Genomic DNA, 12,171 nt, shown 5'->3' on the forward strand with positions numbered 1-12,171 from the left:
TTTTTGCATCAGTAATGTGGCCTACAATAAAACCCACAGTAATGCGATCTTTTTGTTTCTCCTGTATCTAGACTACAAACAACACAGATTAGGCCTAGTTTAACCATTATCGGAATAGTTTTGTTGTGGGGACAAAAGTTACAATGAACCTCAAGATGTACAGTAAATTTAGGGTCGCTCCTAATTGAGTTGGTGAAAAACAAAAAGTACAATAGTTGATGCATTTGACCTGGCCAACCTCCAAACACAGACCAATTACTGATTGGCATAGTGTAAACCTACAGATCTTTATCTTGCTAGAGGCTACAACATGCCCTCTCCATTGTCATGATCACAAACAGGTGGATGAGTTTTAAAGTTTAGGCACAAATCTTTATTTACAAAACTACACATCATGACAAGAGGTTAGAAAATGAAAGGGTGGGCTATGTCTACATCTCATCTCCACATATTGTTTACATGAAAGGCATTCCATCAAAAGTTCTAAGCACATCTGCCAAGTAGTATATCATTTCATAAATTAAACTGGAAAAATAAGCCACACATGACTAACTACACCGTAATGATATGTTTGACTATTAAAGTAACTTTGAACTGAAAAAAAGTAACTGACTCAAATTATTACATAGCAATAAGCTCAGGCAAAATTCTGTTTTTTGTCTGGACATCCTGTCAATTACACTGTATGAATTGACACTACTTCAAACTTGTAATAGTTTCTATCATCAGAATGTGTGGTAGGCAACTAATTTAATGGTCATCTGGTTGGTTGCTTTTTTGATTGCATAACTTTTTCTCCACCGCACCTACAGACTGTAAATGTAACTGGTACCACCTTTGCAGAAGGAAACAATTTAAATAGCACGCCTTCCCCTATTTTCCCTTTTAAAAAGGATGAGCTGAAATCTCGCGAGCTCTATCCCCGTCTGGAACTCACGCTACCAGTCGGCATCTTAATGCTTAACTGCACTGTTGGTTACAAGGAGGACGCAATGGGAGTCTAGGAGGAGTTGCACCAAGGTCAATGCAGCATCCACTTTAAAAAGCACCGAAAACATAACACCGCGGATTTTATTCGCTTTCGTACAAGTGTGCTGAAAGCGAGAGGCCCGTGAAGCGTTTAAGACGCGTTAGCAAGGGCTGAAAGTTGATGCCTTTTTCTCGCTTTTTTATGTCGTGTATATAACGTTAGTGAGGCAACTAGCAAGCCATCCTTCTCCATTCGTAGCTCTCCGCATGTCTGGACTACCTTTTCTCAATTCGGATGTACCGCGTTTCTGTTGGAGCGAATATCCAGACGGTCTTCCACCACTTGGGTGGTATCAGGAGTGTTCGCTGACTAACTTGATGTCGGAAAGAACTTGGGTTTAGCAGCAGTGTAGCTCTGCTATTGTACACGAGTTGTGCTGGACATTTAGCTAGCTAGGTTTGTCTCTGCAAGCTCGTCCATTCATCAGTAATATTTGCAATGTCAGCACCATCCTCCACGCCTCCCGCTCAGGAAGAGAACCAGGCGCCAGAAAATGAGGGACTGACCGTGGATACAGGTTTGAAGCCCGCCGGCCCGACACCCAGCTCGAGTCGGTTCCAGGTGGACCTAGTGGCTGAAGCAGCCAGCGCCGCTGATAAAACGCCCAGCTCGGATTCCACTCTCGCATCTGGCGACAAAGCCACCCCCGTAGGTTCGGAGCCAGCGGCGGGTGGTGAGGCAAAAGGCCGGTTCCGAGTGGTGAACTTTATGGATCCCAGTGGAGCGAGCCCACCAGAAGTAGTGCCCGCTGAAGGTTTCCAGAATGGAGACACCGTAATGAGCGAGGGCAGCCTGCATTCTTCGACAGGAGGCCAGCATCACTACCACTACGACACCCATACAAACACCTATTACCTGAGGACTTTTGGCCACAACACCATCGATGCTGTGCCTAACATTGATTTCTACCGGCAAAGTGCTGCTCCGCTGGGGGACAAGCTGATAAGACCCACCCTTTCGGAGCTGCACGACGAACTTGACAAGGTAAGCAACCGCGAATTTGTTTTTGAAACGGGTGCTTGGACAGATGCCGCGTTCAAAACAACTGGGAACTGCGAAATCTCCGACTTCCGTGCGTTCAAGACAACTGGGGGGAAAAACGAGCTCTGACTGGGAAAATGTGTTTTGAATGGTCAAGCAACTCGGAATTCCGAGGTGGGAAACCTGGGCCTCTTTCCAGAGCTACGACTTTCCGATCTGAAGATCACCGACGTCATGATTCGACCTCGTTTCTTTTCTTCCGATTTCCCAGTTGTCTTGAAAGCAACTTTCTTTTTGCTAGCCAGCTTTCTGTATTTAGTTGTAATTTTGACATTGTTGCGGTCAATCCTATATTGTTTAGTGGCTCATTTTGCCGTCTCTTATGCACATATTATTGTGCTTGTTTAAAATGATGGCTAAATTGGCAACATTGGTGAGACATCAATGTGTGAAAATGAGTTTTGCGCATTCTTCGATAGAAACTCATGTGAATAGGATACACGTATTCGTTGTACTTGAATAGTGTGGTTAGAGTATTTGGATTAGAGGTCGACTGATTATGATTTTTCAACGCTGATAACGATTATTGGAGGACTAAAAAAAGCGGATACCGATTAATCGGCCAATTTTTATATTTGTTATAATGACAATTACAACAATACTGAATGAACAATGAACATGTATTTTAACGTAAATACAAAAATAAAACCTATTTACTCTCAAATTGTGAAACATGTTCAATTTGGCTTAAATAACGCAAAAACAGTGTTTAAGAAGAAAGTAAAAGTGCAGTATGTGCCATGTAAGAAAGCTAATGTTTATGTTCCTTGCTCAGAACATGAGAACATATGAAAGCTGATGGTTCAATATTCCCAGTTCTTCAATATTCCCCTTTAAGAAGTTTTAGGTTGTAGTTATTATAGGAATTATGACCTGTCAACTATTTCTCTCTATGCCATTTGTATTTCATATACCTTTGACTATTGGATGTTCTTATCGGCATTTTAGTATTGCCAGCCTAATCTCGGGAGTTGATTAGGCTTAAAGTCATAAACAGAGCTGTGCTTCAAGCATTGCTAAGAGCTGCTGGCAAATGCAGTAAAGTGCTATTTGAATGAATGCTTACGAGCCTGCTGCTGCCTACCATAGACTTAATTATAATAAAAACACAGAAATACGAGCCTTAGGTCATTAATATGGTCAAAACCGGAAACTATCATTTTGAAAACAAAACGTTTATTCTTTCAGTGAAATATGGAACCGTTCCGTATTTTATCGAACGGGTGGCAACCCTAAGTCTAAGTATTGCTGTTACATTGCACAACCTTAAATGTTATGTCATAATTATATAAAATTCTGTCAAATTAATTACGGTCTTTGTTAGGAAGAAATGGTCTTCACACAGTTCAACGAGCCAGGCGGCCCAAACTGTTGCATATACCCTGACTCTGCTTGCACAGAGCGCAAGAGAAGTGTCACAATTTCCCTAGTTAATATTGCCTGCTAACATACATTTCTTGTAACTAAATATGCAGGTTTAAAAAATATACTTGTGTATTGATTTTAAGAAAGGCATCGATGTTTATGGTTAGGTACATTTGTGCAAAGATTGTGCTTTTTTTCGCTAATGCGCTTTTGTTAAATCATCACCCATTTGGCGAAGTTGAAGTAGGCTGTGATTTGATGATTTACATTTAAGTCATTTAGCAGACGCTCTTATCCAGAGCGACTTACAAATTGGTGTATTCACCTTATGATATCCAGTGGAACAACCACTTTACAATAGTGCATCTAAATCTTTTAGGGGGGGAGATTAGAAGGATTACTTTATCCTATCCCAGGTATTCCTTAAAGCGGTGTGGTTTCAGGTGTCTCCGGAAGGTGGTGATTGACTCCGCTGTCCTGGCGTCGTGAGGGAGCTTGTTCCACCATAGGGGTGCCAGAGCAGCGAACAGTTTTGATAAATGAACAAGCACCGCATTAATTATATGCAACGCAGGACAAGCTAGTTAGCCTAGTAATATCACCAACCATGTGTAGTTAACTAGTGATTATGTGAAGATTGTTTTTTATAAGACAAGTTTAATGCTAGCTAGCAACTTACCTTGGCTCCTTGCAGCCACAAGGTCCTTTTGACGCTGCGCTCGCGTAACAGGTGGTCAGCCTGCCACGCAGTCTCCTCGTGGATTGCAATGTAATCGGCCGTAATCCTCGTCCAAAAAGACTGATTACCGATTCTTATGAAAACTTGAAATCGGCCAATGCCGATTTTTAAATCTGCCAACGTCTAATTTGGATATCAGCTTAAGTAGCGCAGAGAACACACAGTTCAGTAAACAAGAGTGAATGCTTTTTTCACAAAGTAGGAAATAGTCACTACAGGAATTGAGAATCAGTAGGATGTTTTACTTAGGCCATAGTAAAAACAAATGTATTTACCTAGCAATATGTCTGTATCTGACAGTTCCCACTTGAGTAAGGGGACCACATTTTTAAAATACCCAAATGCTGACAAGATGATTTTGCGGGACAATAAAAATATTTTGCTGCACCCCCCCACCCCCTCAAAGTTTGTACTGACAGATGTAGCCTATTGATGAATATACTATTATAGAATATGGATACAGTACATCCTCCAATTGCAACATCTGCCTCTGGTCTAAAACAATATACCAATGTCCCAGGACAGTGATTGGGGACATTGCCCTGTGTAGGGTGCCGTCTTTCGGATGGGACGTTAAACAGGTGTCCTGACTCTGGTCACTAAAGATCCCATGGCACTAATCATAAGAGTAGGGGCGTTAACCCTGGTGTCCTGGCTAAATTCTCAATCTGGCCCTCATACCATCATGGCCACCTAATCATCCCCAGCTTATAATTGGCTCATTCATCCTCCTCCTCCCCCCTGTAACTATTCCCCAGGTTGTTGCTGTTAATGAGAATGTATTCTCAGTCAACTTACCTGGTAAAAAACAATGTAACTAAGTTAGGCATGCCTAACTTCAAAATGGGCCATGGCATCATCAGTCACTTGTGAATGATAATTGTTCACGTTTTACCAGTGAAATGTCAGCTGCATGCCAAATTTTCTATATTAGTTTCATGGAAATACAGTGCATTCGGAAAATATTCAGACTCCTTCCCCTTTTCCACATTTTGTTACGTTAGAGCCATATTCTTAAATGTATTAAATCTTTTTTACCTCATCACACACAATACTCCATAATCACAAAGCGAAAAGAGGTTTTTAGACATTTTTGCAAATGTATTAAAAATGTACATAAGTATTCAGACCCTTTGCTATGAGACTCTATTGAGCTCAGGTGCATCCTGTTTCCATTGCTCATCCTTGATGTTTCTACAACTTGATTGGAGTCCACCAGTGGTTAGGGCTGTTAAGGTGACCAGTATTACTGCCACACTGGCGGTCACAAGTCATGAAGGCAGTCAAATTTCACGTAACCGTTTAGTTGCGCTAATTAGACTTCTCCAAGCTCTGATGGTTATTAGTAGCCACCCAAACTTGCTAACTGCCTGGTACTCAGCACTCTTATTGTCCCTCTAATCACTCTGACATCAATGCAAATGTTATCAAATCTAATCAAAGACTTCATGAGAGCCCATGAGCTCGTGTTGCGCAGCATTTCTATAGGCTATGCAATTGCGTGAGAAAACAGAGTGATGGCCTCTATTAAAAAGAGGATCCCATCAGCTTTCTATAAGCTAGGCCTACTATATTTATTTCTAAACTTTCCTAATATTAAGCACATTGCTTCTCTTTACAACAGTAGAATAGCATACCTGGCTGGCATGAAAATGAACCATGGGGAAAGCATCCTCCAGTTGCTATTTAAGTGCATAGATGCACCTTTTTTCCCATGGTTCATTTGGTGCATGATAATGGTTCATTCTAAATCAAAACAAATTTCACATGTTATTTAGTATATTTAAAGATCTAGATTAAATCAAGAATTGTGTGGTAGGTGACAATATTAGCCTATCACTTGTGAATGATGCCCAGCGTAAGGCAAGAAACAAAGCCTTTTTCGAATCAGTCGCACACCTCATGTTGCCTAGCCCATAGGCCTATATGTTTTGATAAGGTTTGTATCACAACTAAAGTGGCCAAATAACTTCTTCAAATAATATAACATAATATAAAATAACTTCTTAAAAAAAAAACTGGAAACGCTTATCTCCCTCACTAGCTTTAAGCACCAGCTATCAGAGCAGCTCCCAGATCACTGCACCTGTACATAGCCCATCTATAATTTAGCCCAAACTACTACCTCTTCCCCTACTGTATTTATTTATTTAATTTATTTTGCTCCTTTGCACCATATTATTTATATTTTAACTTTGAACTTTCTTAAAATAACAAATCTACCATTCCTGTGTTTTACTGGCTATACTTTATTTACTTTGCCACCATGGCCTTTTTTGCCTTTACCTCCCTTATCTCACATCATTTGCTCACATTGTATATAGTCTTATTTCTTTCTACTGTATCATTGATTGTATGTTGTTTTACTCCATGTGTAACTCTGTGTTTTTGTATGTTGTCGAACTGCTTTGCTTTATCTTGGCCAGGTCGCACTTGTAAATGAGAACTTGTTCTCAACTTGCCTACCTGGTTAAGTAAAGGTGTGAGAAAAAAAAATGAAGCACATTAATACACTTTTTACAATGGGTGTAGAGCCTAACTGGCATAATTTCAGGGTGATTTTCAAGTTTGGGGAAGGTAATTTTCACCATTAAAAATGTTTTATAATAAAAGCATTAGATGGATAATTGCATTTGACATCAATTTTGATGTTTTTTTTCCCACTAATGGAACGTTCACTGCCGTGTGCGCATTGCTGCGCTTATAATGTGAAGAAATAGCCTAATAGTTTATCAACATTTTAAGCCAAATGTTCTGATCATTTGCATCAGCCTCATTACGTAATTTAAAAAAAAATGTTATGCCAGTGGTTGTATTAATTTGGGATCTATCGCGTCCCACACTGTTTGGAATATTTATTTTTCGCACAGAATAGAATGGTCAACTTTTGTACTATGGGGGCTAGTAGATTGACACATGCTAGTGCTTTTGCTGTTCGTTAGGCCTACTCATCTTGTTGGGTGACAAAAAGTAAATGTGGACAGTTATTCCAATGTCTTGAATATGCACTTCAGCATTAGATAAGGACGTGCGCGCGCAGTTGCGTCCCCGATGTCTGTCTTCACTTGTAGTCTGTGAGAAAGACCTGGCCATGTGACGGAGAGCTGAGTGATGTGCTTCGCAGCACGCAGGGAGAAGGGAATTCAAATTATTATATTCAGCCCAAGGGCACAATGGCCACTGGCCGCAAAGGCATGGATTTTTTTTTTAGGGGTCATTACAGCCACACAAAGGGGATGCGTCCAGGAAATTCGTCATTACAGCCTGTGCAAAAAACAAAGCAGAGCTCATGCCTTTCATGTGACTTTTTTCAAATCATCATTAGTCGCATCATGCAGCCTTAGAATGTATTAAAAATCAAGACATATAGACCAATGTTTGTATCACATCTAAAGTTACATAAATAACTTCAAATTAAGTGTTTCTTTGTTAACCACTCAGCACAAAATATTCGCATGTGCGCACTCCCGCATGGCCAGGCATGACTCTATCACCATCATTAAGTTTGCAGATGACACAGACAACGACGAGACTGCCTATAGGGAGGAGGTCAGAGACCTGGCCGTGTGATGCCAGAATAACAACCTATCCCTCAACATAGTCTTGGCTAAGGAGATGATTGTGGACTACAGGAAAAGGAGGACCGAGCACGCCCCCATTCTCATCGACGGGGCTGTAGTGGAGCAGGTTGAGAGCTTCAAGTTCCTCGGTGTCCACATCAACAACAAACTAGAATGGTCCAAACACACCAAGACAGTCATGAAGAGGGCACGACAAAGCCTATTCCCCCTCAGGAAGCTAAAAAGATTCGGCATGGGTCCTGAGATCATCAAAAGGTTCTACAGCTGCAACATCGAGAGCATCTTGACTGGTTGCATCACTGCCTGGTATGGCAATTGCTCGGCCTCTGACCGCAAGGCACTACAGAGGGTAGTGCGTACGGCCCAGTACATCACTGGGGCTAAGCTGCCTGCCATCCAGGACCTCTACACCGGGCGATATCAGAGGAAAGCCCAAAAAATTGTCAAAGACCCCAGCCACCCCAGTCATAGACTGTTCTCTCTACTACTGCATGGCAAGCGGTACCGGAGTGCCAAGTCTTGGACAAAAAGGCTTCTCAACAGTTTTTACCCCCAAGCCATAAGTCTCCTGAACAGGTAATCAAATGGCTACCTGGACTATTTGCATTGTGTGCCCCCCCCCCCCCCAACCCTTTTTACGCTGCTGCTACTCTGTTTATCATATATGCATAGTCACTTTAACTATACATTCATGTACATACTACCTCAATTGGGCCGACCAACCAGTGCTCCCGCACATTGGCTAACTGGGCTATCTGCATTGTGTCCCGCCACCCACCACACGCCCACCCCTCTTTTACCCTACTGCTACTCTCTGTTCATCATATATGCATAGTCACTTTAACCATATCTACATGTACATACTACCTCAATCAGCCTGACTAACCGGTGTCTGTATGTAGCCTCGCTACTTTTATAGCCTCGCTACCTTATATAGCCTGTCTTTTTTACTGTTGTTTTATTTCTTTACTTACCTATTGTTCACCTAATACCTTTTTTGCACAATTGGTTAGAGCCTATAAGTAAGCTTTTCACTGTAGGGTCTACACCTGTTGTATTCGGCGCACGTGACAAATAAACCTTGATTTGAATTGTTTGGAGAAAATATACTTTCAATTTTATTTAGCTTTGATAAATTGTATTCTTCATACTATAAAAAAATGCCATGGAATTCAAAGCAAATCTTTGCTAAATGAACTAGTGTAGCCCATAACCAGATCAGGGCCTAACATAAGACAACTCAGAGTATGCTATTCTGAAATAGACTACATGGTCTTGGTATCATGTTTCTAAAGACAAGTCTAAAATAAATAATGGATTTACAGTGCCTTTGGAAAGTATTTAGACCCCTTGACTTTTTTCACATTTTGTTACATTAGCTTTATTTTTATTTGTTCATATATTTATTTTTTTCATTCCCCCCCCCCGAATTGGAGTAAACTAATGAACAATAACACTTCGGCTTCTATCTTCAGTTTCTACACATTTTACAGACAATCGATTTTACAATAGTTAAATTTAGTTTTTTAGTCCTTCCTCTATTTTTGATGTTCATCCAGTTTGATTTTTATTTGTAACTGTGCTATTTCACAAAATTTCTGAACCTACATACATTTTACAGACCCTGTATGTTTTACATTGGATATCTTGTTATTAGTCCCACCCTTCAGCTCCATTCAACCCCTCCCATCTATCTCTTAACACCATCCATGTTAGATTTCTATTTGCCATATATTTTTCAACTGTGCTGTGATGCTTTACAAAAGTACTGAACCTTTCTATTCTCATAGTTTCTACAGATTGTAAATTAAAGAAACATTTTTGCCAAACTAATTATTATATTATTGATTGATTGACTATGACTTTTCAAATCACCCAGTATTGCTGTCTGCAACGTTAGTTCTAGGAAAATGTTGCAATTCTTCAGCTGGACCTGTGACCAAAAAACGAGCTAAAAATGGACAATACCAAAATAAGTTATCTGATGACTCTGCCTCCTCGCAGCAAAATCTTTAGAGCTGGGAAGATTGTATCCCCTATATATATAAAACATTCTATTGGTTGCAAGAACGTCGTATAATAATTTAAATTGATACATTTGAAGTTTTGAATCCAATGTTTTGCCTGTCAATTCATAAACCATGTGCCATGGAGTCGGTACATCGCAAATCTCTTCCAACTATTTTGCAATTTATATGGCACAGCTGTCAATTTTTTGTGGTCCTTAATTGAAATTGGTGTATGTTTTTATTTATCACAATTTTCTTTAACCATTTATGTTCTTTAATACAGGGCAGACAGACAAGTTCCTTACTTTTTACCCCTTCTCCTTACCCCTTCCATTTTTGTGGTAATGATGTAATTAGTTGGTTGTAATTTTGGGTAGAGCAGACATTTCCATATGTCTGTGTTAGCTGCATGTGTGGCATAATGCCACCAGTCCTATTTATGATATCATTCACAAAAATTCTTTCAATTATCGAAAAATTAGGGGGTTTTAATCAATTAGTATATTTGACCACAATGTTTGTTGTATTATTTGTTCTGTCTTTTCAGGTGGATTAAATTGCAACCAACTTTAAAATTATTGTTTTTAAAAAATAACTAATTTGGAGATGTTGTATTCAAATAATAACTGAAAGTGAGTGGTTGTAATCTGAATAAAGGGAAAATGGCCATTCTTGAAAATGGGGTGAGACATTCTTTCTAATTTTGTATGATGTTGTCGCTCTTGCTGCTGCTGGTTCTTTGATCCACCTCTACGCAGACGACACCATTCTGTATACTTCTGGCCCTTCTTTGGACACTGTTAACTAACCTCCAGACAAGCTTCAATGCCATACAACTCTCCTTCCGTGGCCTCCAACTGCTCTTAAATACAAGTAAAACTAAATGCATGCTCTTCAACCGATCGCTGCCCGCCTGTCCAGCATCACTACTCTGGACGGTTCTGACTTAGAATATGTGGACAACTACAAATACCTAGGTGTCTGGTTAGACTGTAAACTCTCCTTCCAGACTCACATTAAGCATCTCCAATACAAAATTAAATCTAGAATCGGCTTCCTATTTCGCAACAAAGCCTCCTTCACTCATGCTGCCAAACATACCCTCGTAAAACTGACCATCCTACCGATCCTCGACTTCGGCGACGTCATTTACAAAATAGCCTCCAACACTCTACTCAACAAATTGGATGCAGTCTATCACAGTACCATCCGTTTTGTCACCAAATCCCCATACACTACCCACCACTGCAACCTGTATAATCTCGTTGGCTGGCCCTCGCTCCATACTCGTCGCCAAACCCACTGGCTCCAGGTCATCTACAAGTCTCTGCTAGGGAAAGCCCCGCCTTATCTCAGCTCACTGGTCACCATAGCAGCACCCACCCATAGCACGCGCTCCAGCAGGTATATCTCACTGGTCACCCCCAAAGCCAATTCCTCCTTTGGCCGCCTTTCCTTCCAGTTCTCTGCTGCCAATGACTGGAACGAACTGCAAAAATCACTGAAGCTGGAGACTCTTACCTCCCTCACTAGCTTTAAGCACCAGCTGTCAGAGCAGCTCACAGATCACTGCACCTGTAAATAACCCATCCAATATACCTCATCCCCATACTGTATTTATTTATTTATCTTGCTCCTTTGCACCCCTGTATCTCTACTTGCACATTCATCTTCTGCACATTCTACCATTCCAGTGTTTTAATTGCTATATTATAAATACTTTGCCACCATGGCTTATTTATTGCCTTACTTCTCTTATCCTACCTCATTTGCACATGCTGTATATATATTTTTCTACTGTATTATTGATTGCATGTTTGTTTATTTCATGTGTAACTCTGTTGTATGTGTCGAACTGCTTTGCTTTATCTTGGCCAGGTCGCAGTTGCAAATGAGAACTTGTTCTCAACTAGCCTACCTGGTTAAATAAAGGTGAAATATAAAAAAAGTATAACTGATGCATTTAGTGAGAGGTCTAATGCTTTAATATTTAATCATTTCTGCCCTCCTAATTTATATTCGTTATATAAATATGCCCTTTTAATTTTGTCTGGCTTGCCTTTCCAAATAAAATGTTGTCTTTTTGGTCATATAATTTAAAAAGCAGGTCACTAGGTGTACGCATAAGCAAATAGGTAAACTGTGGTATGACTGAAGAATTAATCAGGGTAATTTTTCCACAAATAGACAGATATTTTCCTTTCCATGGTAGCAAGATCTTATCTATTTTTGCTAACTTTCTAGAATTTTTTTGGGGAAATAGAGCATTTCTTTCTTTTGGGATATGTATACTGAGTATGTCCACATACCCGTCAGACCATTTTATTGGTAAACTACACGGTAATGTAAAAGTAAAAATTTTTTTCTGATCGAATATGTAATAACACTTAACATTATCATATTTTG

At 40.1% G+C, this 12,171-nt stretch overlaps 1 protein-coding gene across 2 annotated transcripts in view; it reads left to right on the forward strand.

Annotated features, from left to right (window-relative positions):
• Positions 1 to 847: 847 nt before the first annotated feature.
• The window catches only part of LOC115203784 (solute carrier family 12 member 2-like), a 99,370-nt gene continuing 88,046 nt past the window's right edge, over positions 848 to 12,171 (forward strand). For both annotated transcript variants that reach the window (XM_029768767.1, XM_029768768.1), the window contains exon 1: positions 848 to 2,014. In XM_029768767.1, the coding sequence (XP_029624627.1) occupies positions 1,469 to 2,014 (546 nt within the window). In that variant the 5' untranslated portion in view covers positions 848 to 1,468. The remainder of the gene's footprint in view (positions 2,015 to 12,171) is intronic.

Source organism: Salmo trutta, chromosome 12, assembly GCF_901001165.1.
Source record: "Salmo trutta chromosome 12, fSalTru1.1, whole genome shotgun sequence".
Taxonomy (NCBI): Eukaryota; Metazoa; Chordata; class Actinopteri; order Salmoniformes; family Salmonidae; genus Salmo; species Salmo trutta.